This window comes from Pezoporus wallicus, unplaced genomic scaffold (genome assembly GCF_028554395.1).
Source record: "Pezoporus wallicus isolate ANWC-B61680 ecotype Strahan unplaced genomic scaffold, APGP_CSIRO_Pwel_v1 contig_8006, whole genome shotgun sequence".
NCBI lineage: Eukaryota > Metazoa > Chordata > Aves > Psittaciformes > Psittacidae > Pezoporus > Pezoporus wallicus.
The window spans coordinates 471,492-496,350 of NW_026635487.1; the positions used below are offsets into that span (position 1 = coordinate 471,492).

The 24,859-nt window shown below is 40.4% G+C and overlaps 1 protein-coding gene across 1 annotated transcript in view; it reads right to left on the reverse strand.

The window, feature by feature from the left end:
• The window catches only part of PEX14 (peroxisomal biogenesis factor 14), a 76,226-nt gene that overhangs the window by 28,728 nt on the left and 22,639 nt on the right, over nt 1-24,859 (reverse strand). Inside the window, exon 3 of the mRNA XM_057431602.1 lies at nt 10,945-11,029. Within this exon, the coding sequence (XP_057287585.1) occupies nt 10,945-11,029 (85 nt within the window). The remainder of the gene's footprint in view (nt 1-10,944; nt 11,030-24,859) is intronic.

Here is a 24,859-nt window from a genome sequence, read left to right on the forward strand (position 1 = left end):
CCCCGTTTTTCTTTTACTGCTCCTCCCGTCTGTCTCAGGTGGCCCCGTGTGAAAAAAGCTCTTTTATGATGCAATATCTGGGACCAGGTGAGGCCCTGACTCTGCAGATAACCTAACAAGTGGGCAAGAGCCGCTTGTGTTCTTACTGACAGTGCATGTGCTAGTAAATACCAACCTCCAGGGTATTCTGAGTAAACACACAGCCATCCCTAGCTTCTAAGATACACAGGCACACACAAGCACTTGCTTTACCCGACACTGAACTCACACCTCACAAACAAATTATTTAACTACTCTATCCCCCAAGGAAGACGGTGATCATTTCAAATGCAGCTCCCTGCTCGTCTCTCACATCCACGCAACGGCCTGATAGGTTAAATGCTGCCATTTAATTACAGTAATGGAACCTGCTATTTTTTGGTTCCCTTGAATCCTCTCTCGCTCTCTTTTTTAAATACGTACAGAGTCATCTTTTAAACATGTGTTTTATATTTCCGAGTTTAACAGCTGCGTTCTCCTGGTTCCTTGAAGAGCAGGAGCAGAATGATATTCTGATATTCTTCCCTGTGCCTCTGAGCAACTACCCTTTTAAATGCTGCATAAAAAGAGGTTGGGGGAGATGCTGTAGGAAGGGATTTATGCTAACATCGCAGAGACCAACCTGCCCCTTCATTTACTTAAGACGGTTTGGGCTGATTTTATTGAACAAAACCAGCTTAATGTCTCCCACCTCCCAAAGTAGCTGGGGCCTGGAAAGGATAAACATGAAAATGCTTTGAGGAATTTTACATCTATAAAGATCACTACATTACACTGACAGTAAGGCACAGTATGGTTAAATTCATATGTATATGACATGGAGTCAGAATTATCTCAGATCTAAACTGACTCAGTTTCCCCGCCTAAAATTGGGATGGCCTTTTCTCTATTTTCCACTTTAATCTGGTGTTTGCAAGCTGTTTGGAGAATGAATGTAAAGGTCTGAGAAGGAAGAGAAGATGTAATAAGAAGTACATCAAATGAATTTTATAATCTTGCCATTCCACAAAAGGTGGCACAAGCTTAGTGAATATTTGTAGAATGCTCTGAATATGCAAAGTGGCACAGAAATATGGGATACATGTTTGTTAAATTCTTAAGCATGCTGCAAAACTTTCCTCCAGTGACTTCGGGAAGGGTTTTACAGTTAGTTATCGTTAAAGGAGGACATGTACCACAGTACTACATGAGAGCAGCACAGTAACTATTTGTGGATTTTACATTTGGTACATTGGTACATTTACATTTGGCAACTAGGAAAAAATACAGAAGCAAAGTATTAGTACTTCCAAGTCAAAATAAACTCTTACCTATGGCAATGCCACAACACTCCTAGAAAAATGCCCATATTACACCTATCCTCAGCTTTATTTGTCCTCTAAATGTGAAAAGCTTATTTATTTGTTCTGTGGCACTTGGCTCACAATCAGCCATCCGCATACAGGGATATTGCCCATCCTCATCCTCTGGTACAGCTATCCACTGGTGTCTTTTAAGGATGGAATCTTAAAAGGTGAGGCAAGGCAGAGACAAAGACAAATTTAATTTTATCACCATAAAAAGGGACATTTCCACATGGGCAGCAAGGACATGAATATCATGTGTATGCAGGGGCGGGGGATTATAAACGCATTTTTGGCGAAATTCAATAAAGCTGATTCCACTGCATAAGGTCAGCAATTTACTTTTAAAAAATGATATGATTGCAACTTTTAATATAACCCATGTATTTGCTGCAAGATGCTCTAGAAGATTGTGTAATGTAACCACCCGACCTCTCCACAGGAGCAGAGATCACCCCATTTACCCTTTATTGTCTTGCTAAAAGCAATGCACATTTGCACGGTATGACAAAGTCAACAGCTTTTACTTCAGAGAGCCTCAGATTTCACTGAGAATGAATTCTCTGCTCTCCTCCTCAGGGAGCAGAGTCTCGCCTGGACTAGGTTCCATCAGAAAGAATGAACCAAAAGCTAACTCCCCTTTTAGCTAAGGAAAGAAAGATTGAACTCCAGATTAAAATTCAGAGGGTACAGTGTGTAGTAGTAAAGCAAACAGCAGGATTTCACGTTCACAAGCATCCAAGACATAGTTTTAGACAACATTTCTACTCTGTTTAAGAGAACCTAGAGAATTATCTCATACAAGAACTTATTTTATCTCTCCTAGCAGGAAAGTATCACTAGGTCTGAGATGGATTTCAGCAGATGAGCAACACAGATTATCCTAATTACACTCCTTGTTTTAGCCCCCAGAGAGAAGGCTGTCTCTTTAGACTTAGAATAGCAGGTTCATTCACAGAGCAGGTCAGGAACTGAATTCCTCTGACTGTGGGGAAACCCTGGGCTCGATGACCATGAAGAGAAAATTCCTTCTATCACAAACATATTTTTATACAAACGTACATAGATTTCTTCAACTGTCTCAAGGTGAAGCTTGCTTCAAAGGTCAAAGCTGCAGGGCTGGATTAGGATTGCACGCAATCTGCCTGAGCCTTGACATTCTGACATTCTAAAGTTCTCAGCTCTCCCCTCCCATACACAGCTGACAGAAGTAAATTCTCAACCTCTCTGCAAGTGCGGCTTTTACTGCAGCAAGCAACTTCAAAAATCCCACGCTGCAGCACCAACAGCTCTGAAACAAGCATATCAAAGCAGTTTAGAAACACAGCTAACATAAATCTTACTAAGTCAATAACGCAAAAGTAGTCATTAACCCCATTTTACAGACGGGCAAGCTGAAAACAAGGAACTTGCCCAAAGCCAAGCAAGCAGTCACATCTCAGATGTCCAATGCCTGCTCTTAGACTGGAACTAAGGATTCCTTTTGGCACCTTGCATTCAATTTCATTTGAAAACATGATAAATAGATTTTTAAATTTACAAGTCAGATTTAGGATCTGGGTCTTTTTTGCCCATCGCTAAGAATAACAATTTTAGGACTCAGAATATAACTGCGTATTTTAGCATTGTTTCTAGAATAGACTTCAACTCCCTCTGCTGTAATCGTATTGTTTTTTCAGTGCTACCAGGAATAGAGATATTATTTTGATGGTAAACAAGGGGCAGATATGACTCAAAACACACGCAGTGAGCAACAGGAGTTAATTCTGCAAAGCCATTTTTAACGGCTCTTTTACATTACATAGTTATTGTCAGATAGCCAAGTGGAGAGACATCATTAAACCCATGACATTCCAATTATTTGTTAAAATTAAGCTTACAACCAGTATTTTGTAGCATGCATAACTTCCTGGGCACCAAAGCAGTCTGTTCCAATTTATCAATAATTATCAGGCTACAAAAACATGGCAAAGGTGATTCTGGACTCTTCACTGAAATCATGCAGCACTTCTGTGGCCCAACAGAAACAGGAGATGGAGCAGACTGTTTACCCAATATACTCTAAATGAATCACCTCTTTTGCTCTGTGGAGTATAGATCTAAATGGTTCAAGATCACTGTAGGCTGAGCCTGAAGTGAGAGAGGAAGGATATTCCTATCACTAATGTGACTTGTATCCTCTGCTACAGAACACACATATAGGCGTTTAGAGGATGTAAAATTTGAAAGACACTTCCTCAATGTCTTCTTCCCAACGTCATTAAACACCAAAGGGGTACCTCCTGTAATACACCTTCTCAACACTTCACACAGAAACCAGAAAGTCATTGAGATTTTAATGTTTTTAGTATTAAATAGCAGATCTTGTACCAAAGCCCTTTAAAATAATCTTGCTGAAATCAACACACTGTGAAGATTAGTAGGCTTTAAGTTTTCCGTGACTTTCTGTTCCTGCTCCCTTTACACAGGCCCAATTAGGACTTTTTCCCTCCTGTTCAAAAACACACTGACTTCAGAGCTAGTAGTCTATAGGGTATTCAAGCCAAACGTGCAGGTACAAACCAGTGCAAGATGACAAGCTTGCTGGAGCTATCCAGTAACAACGATGACATCTTTTCCTGCTAGTGACAAGCACTTCTATGAAAGAATTCTTTAGTTCCAAGTAAAGCTCATTAACAAACTCCTAGGACACAATTTCATCATGCTGAAAGTGTTTCTTCAAAAACACCCCAAATGATCTGCATTTGATTTCATAACAATTAAAAAACATTTTCCCAAATATGTTTGCTGCAATATTATGGTATTTTTAATATATATATATATGGCATTATAGATAAAGAAGTTCTTTACTGTGGAGGGTGATGAGGCTCTGGAACAGGTTGCCCAAAGAAGTGGTAAATGCTCCATCCTTGGCAGTGCTCAAGGCCAGGCTGGACAGAGCCTTGGGTGACATGGTCTAGTGGGAGGTGTCCCTGCCCATGGCACAGGGGGTGGAACTGGATGATCTTAAGGTCCTTTCCAACCCAAACCATTCTGTGATACTATGGTATATACTATATTATTCTAGCAATCTCTTTTTTTATCAGTTACAATATTAAAGACTCCAGTATTTAATAAAGTCAGCATGAAAATTGGCTGGTATTGAACAGCAACTGACAGATAGGCAGACAGAAGACTGGCGTAAACGGGAGCCATCTCCTTCATAGCAGATGGATAGAGATTCTCAATCATTTTCAGGGAGAAAAAAAGAGGGCAAGTAATACAAAATACAGAACTGTGGAACTAATTTCTGGATCATGAGCACATTTATTCTTCTGGATTTTGAGACTCCAACAGCAGAAATCTTCCTTCCACGCTAACCTCACCAGCACTGGGCAAACACAGCAGAGTGCCAAAACCAGATATGACTACTGATAATGCTGATCCAGACAGGAACCGTTGTGAGTTTGTTAGCAATGAAAGCATTCATTCTCTCCCTCTTCATTCTTTGGATACCTCACCAGTTCCTTGGGAGATAACCAGATCTCCCCACTTATGCTGTGTTGTACTGACCCAAAGCTTGGATGGGAAGCACCTCAAGAACAAACTGGTTGCATGAACAGGTGTAAGACATATTTTTCTTTAACCTCAGCAAAATATTATAAGGCACATTAACTGTCTTGCAAAGTCATAAACAGAGGCCTAAGCATCTTTAGTAATTAAATATCCCATAGTGCTTTTCAAGAATCTTAGCAAATTTTTTACTCAGTAATTACATTCTCTATCCCTAAAGCTCCCTCTGCAAGACCACTCAGATAAAGCATTCTTCATTTCCTCTCCTAAAAACATGTAGTGATGTTAAGCAGTTGCTGTCCTCTACCTCAGAGGTGGATGCTTTTTAGCAGAAAGCACATTGAGATCTAGATAACCCTACACACCATCAAACATGCTCCGTGCAAATAGCTTCAGTATCAGTGGTTAATGGTACAAATGCACTTAAATGAGGATCTTAGCATGAAAATGTAGAGGGCACTGACTTTTGTTTAACCTCCACAGTCATTTCTGTAAGTCTATACAAGCTGTTAAACTTACTTTGTGCTACTTCAATACCTCTCGCAAACTTCTTTCATCATCAGAAAGTGCACCCTGCCTGGTTCTACCCACACTAGTGAACCTTCTCTCATTGTGTGTTGAAGTGACTTGTTCTAGATGCTTAACACATTAAGTATATTCCTGCAAGAAATTTTTGCTATCAGTATCTGAATTCCAGGTCTTACTTGTGGCTTTGCAAGTGCAAGTGATGAGGTCTGTGCAGGCACAAAACACTTACTAGACAGCTAGAGAACAAGTTACTTCATCTGCAAGCACAGGACCAACACGTGCTCACACCACCAGTTGTACAGTTGTACTGGGTTGGGCTGGGACAGTTCTTCACAGTAGCTGGTTTCAGATTTGTGCTGAAAACTGTGTTGATAAAACAGGGATGTTTTAGTTACTGCTGAGCAGTGCTTATGCAGAGTCAAAGCTTCTGCTCCTCACCCCACCCTGCCAGTGAGGGACTGGTGGTGCATAGTAAGTCAGGAGGGGACACAGCTGGGACAGCTGACCCCAGTGATATTCCAGACCATAGGACGTCATGTTCAGCATATAAAGCTGGGGGGACACACGTTCATGTATGAAACATGTTCATTTATAGACAAGCATAAAGTTTGGGCAGCCATAGCAGTTGGGCCCAAAAAGGTATTTTGACAGCATGGGCTACTAACTATATATTTTGTTCATGAGTTGTCACTGGACATTATTGGCTCGCATTGTATTATCTTTTCAAGGAAAAGCTTTGTAAAAACTGTTCGAGCTTCACTGAGACACGTTAAAGAATTAATTACAAAGTAAAGCTGAAGGAGAAAATTAATTTTGGAAACACAAGAGGTTACTTTTCTTTTCCTCCCTGTTCTGGAAGTGGGGGAGGAAAGGCAGTTATTTTCATCTTCGTGCTGGCGGCCAGAGTTGGGAGCTGTCCAGTCGATAACCTGACCATCAGAACAAGGTTTGTAATTAAAAGGTCAGTGACCTGGAAAGTCAGGGCCTCACTCTCAGGGCTCCTCAGTAATGACGGCGCTATTAAATTAAGACTGTTATGAAATCAATGCTAAAAAAGCTTTCATGGTAACGAGATTCCATTCAAGGACATGCAAACTGCCTCATGAAATGGACTTAAATTATAAAAAAGCAATAAAAGAGGGTGAAATTGAAATCTGCTGAAGAACTTGCTTTCTTTAACGCCCTCCAGAAATGGGCTGTGCCCCCTTCTCTTGGGTGCTCAAGGCGATCCACTTGGGTTTCTTCGGCAAAGGAGAAAAGACAGTGGTTCAACTTCCAAGAATGTAGAGGAAGAAGAAGAAATGAAGTCAGTTTTCTAATGGAGATTCTGGGTCTGACAGCATTTGTTTTGAGGGAATCAAGTGTCTTTGAGCCCTGGTTGGGAAGGAGCACGTACAATTAAATCATTTATTCACCTCTTCAGACATCACCGTAGCCTGGCATCTCAGCACTGGCAGCATTTTGTGGAATTCTGGTGCACTGCAAGAAAATGTGCAAGACCCACAGGAAACCCTTGGGTAGTAACTCACCTCCTACCAGCCAAAGTAATGAAACAGATTAGGAGATACAACATGTAAAAGGGTAACACTTCCAGCAACTTGCAGCTCACCTCACCAAGCTAGATCACGAGTGCTTTTGGAAGCATGGAGCCCATTTTGGAGGCATGCAGCCCATTATATTACTTATATATACAAAAAGCCAGTCCAGGCAGCGCATCGTGAACACCGTCCAACCTTCTGGGTGGATGTTTTCCCAATGTAACTCAATAATTACACATTTACTTGCCCTAATGCACTTCTGTTCTCCCCTCACTATTATTTCTGAGCTGCTCATAAGCTTTTGCCTGCTCCCACAATCCCACTTTGGGAAGGCATTACTGTACTCATTTTACAGATAAAGAGAACAGGCAACTAAGAAGAAAAAGATTCTTCATCCAAGATCACACAGTAAGTCTGTAAATCGAGCAGTTTTTCCCTTCTGTGCCCCAAAGGATCAGCACCCTGAAAGACTGAGCTCCACATGCATAGTGCACTTCCACCCCCTTTCTCTATCTTGCCAGAAGTTACAGATCCAGAGTAGACAAAATTAACAAGCCACATGAGTTACCGGATGGGTAACTGAGCAGTACAGGACATCTGAGGCACAACAGTTAGATGACAGACACATTTCCACAAGGGTTTAAACCCCACATGCTGTCTAATTACTCCCAAGGCGCCGCTGATTCTGTGGTATGTCATCAGCAGAATCAGCGAGTTGGACAAAAAACAAACAGCATCTTTTTTTCCTTTCTTTTCTTTCAGATACTCTGAGGGGAAACAGCTGTTTTTTTCCCTTCATCTGAAGAAGTTCATGATAAAAAGGAGGAAATGTCATAAATTACACAAAATGCCAGTGTAAGCTTCAAAGAAAATTATAAGTGATTCTAATAACTTAATGTTTCTCATTAATTCCTCTCTATTTGAGAGTTTAAAAGTGCTTAAGACAACAGAGAAATCTCATCCAACTTTTGAAAGGCCTTTTACAAATCCAGGACACTCTCATTCTCCCAGCTGTCATCAACTATGCTCCCAACTATCATCCAAAGCCCTGACCTGCAAGTAACCAGGAAAGGCTACTTTCAGCCTCTGCCTCTACTGTCACACAAGAAGCTAAACCTAGTCCAGCTGATGAGCCTGCAGACACTTTCATTTCTCACCGCACTGAAATGTATTAAACAAAATCCAGTGCCTACATTAAATACTAAATAATAATAAAAGGAAATTAAATTTGATTGTCCTTTTTTAGGAAGGAGATGCTTATAAAAAAGGAAAAAAAGAATGTAATTCAAAGCAGAACCATCTCTGCAAGTGGAATTTCTTAGGCAAAATTAGGACTGCAGGACATGAAAGCTCACCCACAGCTAATGCTTCAGTCCTGTCCCTGTAGCCGGGGTAGAGGAAGGCTGCTGCAGGGGTAGGGCACCTGGTCTTTTCCTTCTGCATTCACAAAAATGATTATCCCCACTTCAGGAGTTTTTAACCAGACTTAGTGGGGAGTCACAGACCTCTACAGTATGGGTCCATAAAAGTAACTATAAAAGACAAGTTCATACAAGGTGTACAACTATCTAGATATGCACATTCCCCTCTCCTGAAATTCTTCTGGGGCCCATAAAAAGATCTGCTACTGCAATTTCTGCTTGAAGAAACTCGGATCAGAGTAACAGTGAAAAAAATACAAGGGTACCTCTGCATTATTTTCTACAGAGATAATTTTAAAAGAGACTCTTGTAATTGAAATGGTTTCTATACAGAAAATGCTTTTTTGGCTGGCAGTGAGGACTTCTATTCCAGGCAGCCTCACTATCTGTAAGGGATAAATATTATCACTGAGATGACCATGACTGTATATCAGAGAATAGGGGGAACAGCCCACCAAACCATGTAATGCCCCCTTTACTCAGGACTACATTAGCCACAACATCTACATTTCAAGAATAATTGCCTCCATCTGCTAGAGCACATAGGGACCATGACAGTATGTACCTCCTGCTCTCAAGCACTGAACAGAGGTCACAGTTAAGCTCAGTGGTCAGATTCCATATGGGTATATTTCCAGTGACTGCTGGGTACAGGCACCACTGGACCCTGCTCCCTCCTATCTCCTACTGCTAAGTTTTCAAATAAACAATTAGCACAAAGGGAAGGAGGGCTAATTAACAAACAGGAACAAACAAACAGCTCTACCAAACCATTTCTGCTCTTTAGTAATTATTAGCCAAGTAATTCAGAAGAAGTATTATTCGGGCCACAGTTTCTCTGTGCCTCCATCTCCCCACCCTTCCTCTTCTCCCAGTCAGGGATTTATTAAAATTAAACAGATTAGATGGAGCTCCTGATACTAAAAACTGTTCAGCGAAGCCTGCGGTGGGGAAGTGCAGAGCAAACACCAGAGACATTTGTCTCTAAATTGCTCTAAATACCTTCTGCAAATGAAATTCTAACCCAGCTGTGTTGAGAGAGAAAATGAGGAATAACTGGTCATTGTCAGCACAGAAGAAGATCAGGCAGTTATAATATTGCACGATATACTTGGGGCTAAGGATCTCTCGGCAACAATAGATTTTGTATCAGGTTACCCCGGGTAATCAGCACAGCTTTTAGGCTCAGCTTTCCCTTGCTTCATTGCTTCGGTGATAGAGTTGAAATCCCCAAGCTTTTATGATTAATTACTCCCCATAGGTCCACATATTTCAAGGAAAAACTCATGGAGCACAGCGGCCAACAGGCTCCAAATTTTAATGCCAAACTGTAATGGTAGGGTAAGGCAAGCAACGTACCTACGCAACTGCAGCGCTCTCTAACTGGCATCAGGACAAGCAGTGAGGGGATCACATGCAAAAAGATGTGCCCATGAACTACTTGTCATGACATCACTGCTAAAACACTGAACTGCCATTCCCTTCTACACCCTTCACTATTCAAGAAGAGCAAAACGGTTCATAAACTTGAACTCTCCATCTCATGACATCAGGCCTCTTAACAAACAGTTTGGAACCCCAAACACAATAATATATATTTCATAGGCTTCTCTACTTTTTAAAACTCAAGATCTTTAGCTATAGAATTTGATGTACCCTAAAGTACTTATGACTTCAATGTATAAGTAGGTCACTCCCCTCTGAAGTTTGGAGTTTGTATTTTCAGTACCACTCCAACTGCTTAAAATGCTCCATAATGAATGTAATTAACCCCAAGGTAAGATTATTTACATGTTGTGGTAAGGATCTAAGCAATATGGTCCCACGAGGGTAGCATAATATGGACTGAACTTCACCTGAAATGCACTGTAAGTTGTGGACTAAAAACTTCAGAAGGAAAGAAAGGAAAAAAAAACCCAAACCCAAGAACAAAAGATAGTTCTGTTATGAGTCAGAAAGTAAAATAAATTCTCAGTAGGCAATGGGCAAAGTATGTTCCATCTGTCTCAGACGATATAGGATGTGTCAGGATCTGTTCTATCCCTGCTACAGGAAAGGGCTAAACTCAGCCAGTAGTTTACCATTTCAGCCTGAAAGTCAGGTTGACCCCAAGCTTGACCTTAGCCCGACCTTGTTTACTTTCACCAAGTCCTTTGCCCTTCATTCCTCTCTTCAGAAACATTCGACCTTTTCGCCTAGAAGCCGGTCATTCTAAAGCCAATGTCACGAAGGTTAGAACTGACCAGCTGGTTCACAACTCTAAACCGTCCTTATTGCAGAGATCTGATAACAGTTAACCCAAAAACTTCCAGTGTGCCTTCTGTAGTCTGTAATTCCACATCTGGTGCCAATATTGTCAGCTCAGAAGAGACTGATAGTTCTTACAAACTTCAAATCTTTTCTGGAGACAGACTTTGTCCTTTGTACTTTGTCCTTAACATCTTATTTTCCATAGCAATACATTTTGGTTTTACACTAACTCAAGCTCTCTCATTACCACTGAAACCACAAAAGAGTCCGTACCTTTCTTCTTCAGAAATGCTCTTCTGGATGCAATAGGACTTTGGCGGACTCGTGGATTCTGTAAAAACTTCACTGCTGTCACAATCTGATGAGGGTAGGAGGGTTGGAAAAACAGAAGAGAGAAAAGATCCAAGTTAGGAATGGTCAAACTCCTATTTCACATTATGTATTTTGTACTGCAAAGTAAAGGCATCGCACCCAACACATGGAGATAGTCTGGAGCTGACAGTGATTCAACTTCCAGAAATGATTCAACGAGCATCACAGGCTGTGGCTCAACTCAAATCAGACAGCACAATTACGGTATTTCAACCTAGAGATTTTCTTGTTGAATTACTCTTGAATAGCTCATCCTGTACAAAAAACCCTGTTAAGATTCTTTGGGGTTTATACATTTGACATGTGATCTTTTTACCTACGTTGGTGCCTATAGTTGAGGGCAACCTGGAGCCAATGCATGTGACTGGTAACAGCAGGCTAACTAGTAAGAATGCTTCCTTTCTATGACTTAAAGCTCCCTGCAAATTCTAAGAGATTAAGGCCTTTTCTGCCATCAAATTTGCTGAAAGCAATAAATAAATAAACCTCAGCTCGTCATGACTGGGAAAGAAGCAACTTCATGTGTTTTGGATCACATTACAAAAATATCATGAAAGTCACTTTTCAGTATATGAATGGATAGGTGACAAGTTAAATTTACATTCCACACCAGCAGAAATCACAGATTACTTTTGTCTAAAGACTGACTTCTACATCCTTCAAGGTGACAGAGCACTTGTACCACTTATTCAAGCAAAGGGTAAGGTATGAGATATCTGATACTCAATGGCATCAATGACAATGGCACTGGTTTTCTGCATTTCCATTTAGTGCCAATAAAAGGTGTTTGATTTTTTTCTTCACGTGGTAAGTCAACTTTTCACATCCTCTCCTACACTATTACGCACATTATTACATGTTGCTGCACTGGCGATTCACTTTACCTTCATACAAAAACATCAGTTCTGATTGTAGCATTGGGAGAGTCATGTCCCTGAAGTTAAGAGCACTCAGGAGATGGATACATCCATGTGAACTAGTGGAAGAGATCACTCCCCTCCTTTAGAGCTGAAAATGCATATGTATGGAAGAGGATTTCTCCCCAAACACTGTCATAAACCTTCTCCTAAAATGGTGAACTGCAGAACTATGTCAGGTAGGTCTTGTAGAGTTTCTGGAATTCAGTTCCAAAAAGGTTTTCAAAACTTTTCACAGCAGAAAAGGAAGGGGAAAAAAAACCCCACCAGTACTGCTGAAATCACCAAGTTTCACTTTGTGTTTGAATCAAACCCTTCGAATATGCATTTCTGGTCAGAGAGCAAAGTTCTGATGGGTTTAATGGCACTTTCAATGTACTCCTCAGTGCATTCCATCAATGTTTTTTTTCTTTTAAATTGCATCTCTTATTTCTTTAAATACATTAATCAGGCTAGTGTAGGCAAAACGGATCCATTGGACAATGCAATAAACATGAATTATCATCTATCCAACATGCATAATGGCTTAAAAATACATAATAGCAGGTGTAGTTTAAATGATTAGTTATTACACCTGTGGTGGGTCTGATTCAATTGGGGAAAATCATCTTTAATAGGTTAAAAGGTTTAGATCACCAGGCTTCCCTTAAAGTGGCTGTAGAGAGGGTATGATGGAGTACGCTGTCATTACTAATTCATTTAAGAAAAACATGGGGGATACAGCAAAGAACAGCATAAACGAGCGAATCCAATTTAAACATCAGGTAAAGCAGAAAACACCTTTTAAAAAAGCATGATAAATGAATTTGGAAGAGAGATGAAATTGACATATTTATTTTAACGGGAATTTGACAAAGTCCCAGCACACTTTGAAGTTAGGAGGAGAAAATGAATGGGGTATTTTTAATTCTTTGCCTTTTCTTATTTTCCTTATTTTTTTCCCCCCCTTAAGTTTACATTCAGTAATTCTGAACCATAAAACACCAGCGCAAAATACCCCCCATAAAGTACACTTCAGCTTCATTTATGTGCACTTGATCTGTCTCCAGCTGAAATGCAGGTGACAGGCAAATCACAGATTTAGACTCTGCTGATACTGCTACGCCAGATGCAGAAATACAAAGTGCCCAAACTAATAACCTTAAGATAATCTGCTGAATAAGAAAGATGCCCAAATGAGCAGACCAACAGATACGTGAACATATCAAACCCACTTTCCTTCTAATAATAATTACTTGTTTGTTTCTTCAGAAACTCCTCAACACTCCCTCCCACATTTAGCAAGCTAGAGACACAGGCACAGCAGCCCTGAAATTCTGCAAGCTTCCCCTATCTAATTATCAAGGTTTGAGCACTAAAAACCTGTAAGAAAGAAGCAGTATTTTTCACTGTGCTATTTCGGTCCCAGCCATGGGCAGGTTTTACTGATTCAAACCCTTTATTAAAACTTATTTTTGCCTTGTAAAAATGTAAACATTTCAATAGTAAATTTCACTCCAAAATAAACTTGTATTTTATCTTGCCCCTGCATCGCTTCCTCCAGTGATTGCAACGTTTTTAATCTTAAACCAAAATAAAATGACAAGCAACAACAAACTTCAGGAAAAAAGAATCCTGGAAATGTATTCCTCTTCCCAATAATCCCATGTTTCTCATATCTGTGTTTGCATTTACCTCTGAACATTCCTCCTATAGGCTAAGCTGAAGCTTCGTTTTTACAATTCATCTTGTATACATGAGCACCTTATGAAGCAATTTTGGCCGTGTCAAAATGCCAGTATTTTCAACAAACATACACACCAACCTCTCTGCCTTCTATGGATCATTTTCTTTGCACAAACAAGGGCAACTGCAGTCCGTAATTTAAACAACAGAAAAAGGAGGAGGATGATGAGAAGTCTTTGCAGCCCTGTGGATAGCCAAAAAAATCCTGCAGCAAATAGCACTCTGACTCAGCTGGTAACATTGTTCCATACTATTTCTGTACCATTTGTAACACTTCTCCAAATTTTTATGGTATTAGGACACTGCACAAATAATGTGCATTGTATCACTCCTCTGATTCTTAGATTGCCAGCACACACTAGCCAGCAAACTAGTTTTATCTAGTGGATCAGGTACGTAGTTCTCCTAATAAAAGATGCTGGATTTGGCTTCTAAAAGCAAGTGAATCCCATAAACTCACTATCCCACCTCTTCTGCAGGGATATGATACAAAAGCCTCCTTTCCGACTGGGTGGTGATGGGTAGAACCCTGCAGGAGGTCCTATCCTCCAGTTTGATTTTCTAATTAGAAAATGAATGCAACTTCTCTTAGATAACATTTGTGCCTGACCAAATTACATGAATTCAGGCCAAATATTCTGCTTCAATGTCAAAGATATAAAAGACAGACAGGAACTTTACTGCAGATGTTGTGGGAGTGCAGCAGGCTGGCAACATCCTGGGCCAACGCACAGCGCTTTGACGTTACAGCCAAGGTCCCTCATTCCTAATTTCCCTCCCTTTTGCGTTAATGGGGAAGGTAAGCCCAGACTTATTTGTTGCTATGCTCAAAGCTGCAGGGTTTCCAATGAAACAATCTAAGCTACTTTACCAGTTACTAGCACTAGAAAAAATAAACCATCACATTTAAAATACTCTGGCAAATGCCCACTTTCTACCATCTCAAGAAGTAAAAAACCCCAAACTCAATCAATTAATAAAAACATAAAATATCACCTTCATCAGTGAAAGTTCCACAGGATTTGGTAACAGAGTTCCACGTGGAAAACGGAATTAAAAGCCATCAGGAGCACAGCCCATAAGAGCTCTAATAGATTTCCTAATCCTGGGAACCCTCTGTAGGTTATTACTAAACAGCATTTGTTGATAGACTGAGACTTTGAGATGACCTGTGATGTAAAGGTTGGGTCTGAATTATACGTTGCAAGGGACAGTATTTTGTCTTTCTGAATGGATCTGTATCTGTTTAAATGCAACACTTCTTTTCATTAAGCAGAGGCGGCACAGGCCATGAACTATGCACAGCCAGTTTACATTACATGTGCGGAAGCAATCAACGCTGGCAATATACATGACGTATGTAAAAGAAGTTGGAATTAATTTTTTCCCAGTGTATTAAAAAATAATAATATGGCCGTATCAACAAACACTCAACCTATTTCAGCCAGAGCAGAAGGCCACAGCTATAGGGCAAATGGAACTGATCAATACATTAGCCTACAGCAACACCCCCTCAGTGTAAAGCTGTGTGTTTGCAAGGCTCAGAAGATTAAATTGTCTGTGAAAGGTTCCTGCACTCCTACTCTAAAGGAGATACCCAGAATCCTGTTAACAAGCATCAGGCTAAAGCCAGCTTACGTTTTAACAAGGGCTGACTTAAAAGCCTGGCACTGCAATGAACAGGAAACCCCCTTCAAACAGAAATGCTGCATTTTAGTAAGAAATCAGTGCTCTGCCAGGACCGACTTGACAAATATGGTTATCGGTGGCACACGGAAATAGTTGCAAAGCAGCTGTTAATCAGGAAAACACATCATAGAACGCTGATGCTAGCACTCGGGAAAAAATGCAAGGGGCTAATTATGAAGCTATATATCTCACTAAAGAGGCACCGTTCCCTGAGATTCCAGGCAGAGCTCTCTCCGATTGGGGATCCTGGGACACTATGTACACAAGTCTCCTCCCAGGACAAACCTTTTCCCAATACAGTGTTCCGAGCCCCAGAATTTCTGTGAAATTTCTATTTCACAGAAACTGTTATTTCTAAAGAAATTACCTGCAGGTCGGGCAGGAGAGAGGAAACACTTTAAAGCTCCTATGATTTCATTGACATTTTTATGAAACCACACAGAACCCCAGGAATTATTTCTGTTGTGGGAGGACCTGGAAACCTACAAAGTTTGGCAGACCTCAAAGTCGTACTGAGAAAAGTTTAAAAATGCAGTAACAACAATAAAAAGAAACCCTCATGTAAAACAGAGCAAAGGAAAAAATACGATTTAAAGCAAAATTCACAGGAGTCAGAATGAGAAAAGAACAAAGGCAAGAAACAAGCTTCAAATCATGTTTGAGATTAAGAACTGGGAACTAAAGGAATACAGAATAGTAACCGAAACAGACAACAAACCCCAAACCCAACGGTAATACAAGCAAAAGAGGAAAAATCCCAGATGCCCAGGAACTCTGACAACTGCGAGTTCTACAAATGACATCTAACACAAAACCATCAAAGTTAAGAGCGATGAGATAAAAAGCGTGGAAGCAAAGTCCGTCCGCGGGTTCCTCCCTCACAGTGAGAGGACAGGGCTCCTGCAGGAGTCAGCGCTGAGGGCTCGGGCAGGTGAATTTCTGCTCAGCACTCGGAGGGAAGCGCCAGGGCAGCGGGAGGGGAAGCGCCTGGGGCCGGCGGGGCGGCTGCAGCCCGGCAGCGCGGAGCCACTGCTCCCCCTAGCCGAGACCGGGCGGAGGGGAGGAGAAGAGAAGGGGAGAGGAGAGGGGAAAGGGGAGAGAGGGGAGAAAGCAGAGGGGAGGCAGGCGCCGCGCTGGGGAGAGGAGAGGGGAGAAGAAAAGGGGAGAGGGGAGAAGGAAGAGGGGAGGAGAGGGGAGCTGAGGGGAGGCAGACCTCACCAGCCGGCGAAGCCCAAATTAAGTGTTTTCACTCAGTGGAAATGAAATGTTTTGCAAGATGAAACAGAAAGAAAATTGAGGTTTTAGGTAATTACTAGTTGGCATTTACATATCACAGGCTGGTTCAACACCTATTCATTTTCCTCTTTTATTTTCAATTTTTTAAAATTGCTCATTAAAATGAACACATGACAGGAACGGGGGGAAAAATTACTCTTCCTCTTTTTCCTGAGGACTACAAAATCCAGATCTACTTTAAATACATTTATCTATAATTATCACATACAAAAAAGCCTTACTTCATTTACATTAATAGGGTGACCAAAAAAAAATATGATAAAAGCCAGAAAAACTCCGAGGCGAGCTGTCTTTGTGTGTTGTGCCTACTTGGTTCCAGGGCCAGCCCCCGCGGAGCCAGGACCCTGCCACTCCCCACTCGTGCTGGGATGAGCAGGACCGCAGAGCTGAAAAGCCTCCAATGCACACCAGTATCCCATTCCATCCATCTCACCCGTGGGTTTAGCTAGAGCCTGCTTTCAGATGCTTTCCTTCCCTTCAACACACTTTCCCCTCATTTCTTCCAGTATTCTCACTACAAAGAAGTGACTTCATATAGTCCCTGTTCTCAACTTCTTTGTTCCAGGAGCCACTTCACACTTCCTCCAGCTGTTCACACAGCCCTGACCTTTCCACCTTCTTTATTCACACAGAACCAGTCTTTCCTCACATAACCTTCCATTTCCAGGGATCCTGATCAGCAGCTCCAGTCAGACTTACAGGCTCCCCTGGCTCGGTGGCCTCTCCATTCAGATTCTCATTGCGCAGTCAAATACCTATTTCCTATGCAAAGCCCTTAATTTTCCTGGTCCTTCAGCTTTTTTTAATTTTAACCTTGTGAAAGTCTTATTTAACCCCACGATGCCTTCTAGAATACAATTTGTATGAAAAATGCTATATAAAATAAAGTTTTATTGTATCATATGTTAAGGACATAAAACATCCCTGATAGAAGTGTACAGGGGCTGACATGATAGACTAATATATTTTAAGGTCTATTGTGTAAATATGTATTTAGGGAATTCTAAAGCATGGTATTATTGACCCAAGTCTCTCTTAAAACACATTGATATATGGAGTAAAAGCCCTTATGAAAAGTAGCAACTTCGTCTGTGTAGTAGTCACCTTTCAAAGTGAAATATCTCTGCCATCTTCAGTTTTTTTTCTGATTCAATTTAAAGCAGAGGGGAAATCTTGACAAAATTCCTCTCTTTTGAAGACTAATAATATTCAAGTAATACTTACATGTATAAAGCTAAAAAAGAACGAGAAACTTCTACACATGCTTTGAAAGAAATGTACAGTAACTGTTTATACACAGAGAAAACGTGCTATGTATTTTTTATTCTAGAAAGAAATACACCTCCTAGTGAGATTTCATAATATCAGGTTTAATACGATACAAAATGTTACGGGGAAGTAATAAATGCTGGAAAAACATAACAAACATGAGCACAAGAGCAAACTAGAAGTATTAAACTGATAATGCAGCCGTAATAAATTTTAACCAATGAGTAGCATGACCTTTTTTTCTAGAGTTCAAACATTTTAACTTCTTCTTGAAAAGACTTAATCTCATTTTCAGAGGATAAATAAACTTTTCAAGTCCTCTGTTTGTACTTCTGCTAAGCTGAAGTTGCAAGCTCCCTATAATCACTAGTACCACCAAAGAAGGTATTGCAGCAAGATGTACAAGGTGGGGGGGTGAGGTGAGAGGGGATAATGTTTGTCATCCAACTGGCAGCAAATTATTTGAAGTTCTGTTTACATGAAACCAGCAATAACCTCAGTGCTGAATGTACTGGATCACTGTGGGTAATATGTGGACTAGAAGGTCAGCGTCTCATGCAAGGAGGCAAGGTATCTAGCTTCCAAGAGTGGGTGAAGCTGGTGTGCCACGGTGAGGTTAACAAACTGGTCCAAGGGACCCAAGAAAGATGCCAGAGAGAAGGGGAAGAGCACAAACTTAGCAGAGAGAATCTGATTTTTAGAACTTTTCTTGACAATTTATGCATCTTGCTTCTCTCTTCTTACAGGAGGAAGCTTAGGGATTACTGAGGCTCTGTGCTGTAAAATTAATGCAAGTGTCGAGCTGTTGAGCTGAATCACTCCAAAAGAATGCAATGACTCAGTGTCCAAGATGCTCACTATAGCAGAACTAAGATCATTCCATGGCTTCACAACTTAAAAAAATGCATGATACAGCTTTCCCGAGGGGTGGATGGCAGCACCTCCAACTCTTACCTTTTTCACTCCTCTCTCCATATTGCCATTACTAAAGAGCTCAAAGACAGCAGGTTTTGAAAGAAATTTTTTACCCTATTATCTTCACATGTGCAGAACGTAAAAACCAATGAAGCTGTAATTTATTACATTTTCATTCTTCTAACCACAGAGTAGACAAGGACTGCTGGAGGTTCATTCACATGCAAGGGAGCTTTAAGATGACGTAAGGATAGGAAGTCCATGTCACATCTAACAATTATGCCTGAATATTTAAATGCACTATTGAATGGTAGACTCCAGAAGGCTAAATCAGCGAAAGAGATGCACCAGAACAGGATCATTGTTGAGATTTACTTAGATCCTTCTAATTCCACAGTGAAGGGACCGGAAAATACTGGTAATACAATGGCTCAGATTTAGTGCAAGAGGATCAAAAGTAGAACCCATCTGTGGAAGATGCTATAAAGATGTTTTAGAATGAAATGACTCAAATAGGCAGGAAAAAAATCAGCAAGCTATTATTTCTCAAACCTGCTATTTCAAGAACCCCATTTAACAGAATTCTTAATCCATAGGAAACGTAGATTAGAAAATGAGTGTTTTCCTTGCAAATAAACCCCTGAACAATTAGGGGTGAAGTCAGGGGGCTATGATGGCATTATGACAAGGAAGAGCTAAATGACAGAATGAATAAGGAGATACTGGAGGAAACTACTTGGATCACCAAACTCTAACAAACAAAAGGTTTTATGTTGGAAATGTTGAAGAAGCTGGAAATTGTGACAGGTGTGTAATAAATCATGCAAATCACAGCAGATGAGGCAATAGTGAAAGGAGAAGGACTTAAAACACTGGAAGACCTTTATGTAAATTTAGTATTTTACTTAGAACTATTTGGGACAAGAATCGTCCTCTTCCTCTCTATTCACACAGTGCCTGGTGCTGGTCTGCAACTGGCCTCCTACCCATTTATTACAACACAAATAATAATAAAGCCTGAGCAGACCATGCACTTTGTTCCTGCTGTTAATTGCCCCATTAAGGGAAAAACTAAGCAAGGGGCAAGAAATGTGATTGGACAGAGCTGCCTGGTCTATGGGGACTGCAAGTGGAATAATTTTATAGATTGGAAAGCAGCTGCGTCCTTTGTCTTTGTCCAGTTCTCGACAGAAAGAAGCTCACATCACGCAATTTCTCCTTCATATATAGGAACTTGCATGAGCAGCCTCAAAAGCAATGGAACCTCGCTGTCAACTCTTCAGATGCTTCCTTTACGATAGGAGTGAAAGACAATATAAGGGCAAACAAGAGGAACATTTCCGTTGTGGCTGTCCATACCATAAATATTCTGCAAACAACGGGTCCACCTCCTTTTCCCCTGGGGTCAATTTGGCATTTTTCATGGATGCTACATTCACTACTTAAAGAAACAAAGCATATAGGTGTCATGACAAATTCAGGATGCTGCTCAACCAATACAGCACCGTATGTAACAAAAAATGACCTGTACTGATCAACAGCAACTCTCTCTTGGAACACTTGAGTAAGAAGAGCACACCATCCTAAACTGAGTTAAAATGTCCAAGAGAATTAGCTCTACAGAGAATTATACCAGGGTGCTCTTCCCTAGTTTCTACACAGAAATTTGGGTCCAAACCAAGAGATCTACAAAATCAGAGAAGGTTCAAAGTGGCACTTATCCTGTTTGTGTTTTCCTTAAACCTTGGCACAGCCAGTACATGTCAGGGATTATTATAATTATACTCTTTATGTGCTGAAAAATTAATAAACAATTACTCACTTCAGCTAAAAAAAAAAAAGGAAAGCAGCCATTTCCGTGACAAATGCTGCAGAAAGCATTAACAACCCCTCTGAAATCTGGGTCCGTACCACAGCAAGGGCTTAACACCAGTGTTAAGAGTGCCCATTGTCATTATAGAGAACCAGCACAACTCAAAGCTTGAGTTGCTACTCTGCACTTTCCTCAAAACTCTGCACCTGATCCATGGAAGCTACAAGGCATTTTTCTATCTTTGTAACAGAAGAAAGTAGATTCAGTCTTTAATGCTGCTTTGGTCCAAGTACAGGCTGTTCAGTCAAGCCACAAAGTCCAAATTTGGGGGGAAGCATTTGAAATGCACTACTTTCACTCCTGATAGGCCACAAAAGGGCTTCCACACTGCCCTCATGGCTGGAAGCTAAGGGTTATCTCTAATGTGGTAGGAAGTCAAGCTCAGCTTCCCAGGAAACCATGGGAACGGCAAAAAATACATGCTTTCTGGAATAAACAGGTGAGACAGCAAATGCCTGGGACCTTGATAAATTCTTACTGGAATTTATTTGCAGCCTAAATCTCGACTAAAATCTGACATTCAATTCATCCCTAAAATATTGGCAAGTTCTTTATTAGCTTCTTTGAGAATCCAGAGGGAACTCAAGTGCAGTTGCATTCAAAAGGCTTCCAATTTTCTTTAAAAAAATTAAATAAACTTAAATAAATCCCACATATCCCTTTTTAAGCAGACCCATGCTACTCAGTCTTCTTCCCACCTTAAATCAATGGTAACCCAATTCAAATGCCTTACAGCTCTGTCTGAGAACTAGTGGAGAGATCAACGCTTTTTATCTTAAGGATTATGGATCACCACTTGGCGAACATACCCAGCAGCCCATTAGAACCACCACAAAGGGCACAGTTTCTCCTTCCACCCCTCAGACTCGAGAAAGCAACATATAAAACTTCACCCTTTCACGCTGTAGTTCTTAGCCTGCCTGCCTTGTTTCATACTCTAAACATACCAAGATTTATTAACCTTTACAGTAAAAACAAATAAAATGATGATGAAGTAAAAACACAGTGATGTAAGGGCTGCAGCTAGCACCGTTTATCTGTGGAAATCCAATTAGTGCTCAAGTGGCAGAGATACCTGGAAAAGTGCTCACAATCAAATCAAAAAAAGATACAAAAACATTAACCTCATGGCTAAAAACTCCACATTTAAACATTAAAGTAATAAAGGTGCTTTTATTGAGTATTTTCTATATTTCATTAGGTCCCAAATTGATGAGGAGCCCTAGAGATGCATTTCCTGGGCTTTTGGATCCTTAGACCAAATGCTTCACTTTGTTGTTGTTGTTGTAAAGCAAAAAAAGGAGTGCTTCTTGCCAGAATGACAAACTTCTTTTTGCAGCAGCAACTACAGCAACAATTGCTTATGCAGGAAATGCTGAGAAGCCTATGAAGATATTCTTAGATCTGACACATTCATTCTGTACTCACCATGATGTGAGCAGAAATGGTGTTTGAATTACTTCTGCATGTAAGATTATCTGGATTTACCTCTATTGCTGTGCTCTACCAGAAATTCTTCTCTCAAAGCCATTGCCTCATGTCCCTCAGCTGGGGAAGTGACCATATTGATAAGACAGTTGCTAGAAAGACAAGTACCCACTCTAGAACTTGATGGTCTCAGAAAAGAAGATAGGAACTGAATAAATGATGAGATTAGTCAAGCCCCTAGCAGTCGGTGCCCTCAGATTAGGTCTGCTTAAAAGACTTCCAGAAAAATCACACAGGACCAGGTCCCTGCTCTATCCTTTGAATGCGTGTTGTCAGCATTAAATTCACTTAAATTTATTAAAAGAGGAATCAGAAGAGAGTCACTGTCAATGACCATAAGACCAAACTTCTGAGCCACAATTTTCTTCATCTCTGTAAAACCACCAAAGAGAGACAATACTTATTCATAGGTTTGGGAACAGCTAATAGAACTTTACCCATTGGTTTTGCTTATAGCAAAATGTTGCGATTGCTTCTGGTATCAGTTTATGCATGCTGCTCTTAAGCTTTACGCAGAGGAGCTGAATATATGCCTTCAGAATAGAATGTATTATATGCAAAATAAAATGCAGTTAAATTCCATTCCAAGGTGAATTAACTGAGTTAAAAGAAGTAGACTTCCTTGAACAGAAAGCATATATTTATACCTGTATTTCAGAAAGAATTTTTATTTTGTATTTTGTCCACCTATTTTTAAAGTCCGAAAGTCTTTCCTACCTTTTGAAGATTTCATGACAGATCACTGTCAGGAATTTTATGTATGCTAATGCTTAACTTCCTTTTTTTTTTTTTTGTCATCTAAACCCACTATTCAGGAATAAATTTAAGATTTAAGAATATCATCCTCAGATTATAGTGGGAACCAGAAAAATAGTTAATTCCCAACTGTACTGTATCACTGGGCTGCTACTCACACTCGTGTTCTGAAGTCACTGGCCCTATATGTGGTATTCTCATGCTCCAGAGAATATTCATGAATTAGCTTTTAGATGTCAAAGAGTCCAACCTGTCTTAAGGGAGCAATTGCTACATCTCTTTAACTTTTGTGCTTGGTATGTAGCAAATTATAAAGGGGAATGTGATACCTAGAATTTGCACACGCAATGTAAATTGTTGAAAATAAAAAATTAAGGGGAAAAATATTCCTACAGCAAACAGATTCAACACCTCTGTCCCCTGTAATCAACAGGGATGAGTACTGGGTAAGAATCAGTGGTGAGAGACCTCCTCCTCCTGTCTGGAGTATACAGAGTCCTGGTTTATTATTCTGCATTTGCATGTGGCAGCAAATGTGTAAATGTTTTAATAATACAAAAATCCCAATAGAGTGGAGGAGGAGGATATGAAAGAAAGAAATACAAGGACATTTACTTTCTTGAGAGTGAGATAGAAAGGAAAACAGAGAAAGAAGATGACACGATAAGGGACAAAGCAAGCTTTCTGGGGTATATCTGGAAAAAGCTAGAAGAGAAATCATTAGGAAGTCCATAGTGCATCTACAGTGATACAGTGCGGATCAATTCATTTAACACTGCCCTGTACATTTACAGAAAAGTACTTTTGATATAATAAAGGCTCATAAACACACAGAAATTGGGTTAGACCTGTTTCGAATTCCTGCCAAACAATGGTTCAGAAAAATGAAGCTCTATTTTAATTAGCTCGACTCAAGAGTGATTTGATAACAGCAGATGCTGTCTGGATGCTTTCAGCTTGATGGGCTCCACATACATGAACTTAAGAGTGGCTTTGATGCAATTAGATCTCTCTCTCTCCTTTAACATGTGTTAAGCTGAACCAATGGCTTGTGTCTATTTAACATCTGGAACTAGAAGGATATTGACACTCTTCCTCATTCTTCTCCAAATGAGTCGAGCTAAAGTGACGAGAAGGTGGCTTGTTGGGGTTTACCCATGCAGTTTCAGCAACTTGAGTACAGAAAGGCAGGGCACAATACACTACCCACAATGTAATATTAAGGTCTGAACATTAGATCTGTTTCTACCACAAACCACATTTCCTGACATGTAATTTTTACAGGCTTGGTTAGTGACAGTCAAAAAACCTGTCCTATCAATTGCTGCTTCAACTTGTGTCATTTTCTGTAAAAACAAGGACTCAATAATAATTCCATACATCTGTTTCAGTCCTGTATTCCCAGGAGATACAACATACACACACTGTACCATTAGAGTAGCTCCCATCCAGCTGTGGTACAGCTCTCCCATCTACCGTCCACCATTTTCTTTCAGAAGCAACTTCTCTCATTCCTGGAAATATCTGTGCATTGACACCCTAGAGAACCCTCTGCCTTTTGAAAGTGATCTACCCACCTCACTCTAAGCCATAAAGCACAGGCATTTGCTAAAGGACACATGCAACATAAGAGCTGCTTTAATGCATCAGGGACAAGGCTAATAGGAGGTCTTGATTTGTTAATTATCTGTCAGTTTGTCACAGCTGGGCTGCAAGGAGTGGGTGAGGGGGAATCTTTCTGCTTGGTTCTTTCTCTAAATGCTGAATTAGGCTGTCAAAACCTTCATCCCACCACAAGAGGCTGTGAAAAGAAGAGCCAGACTATCCTTTTCTTCCTCCTTTTCCCAGCAGGATATGCTGTTTCAGATGTCCTACCCTCCCATCATGT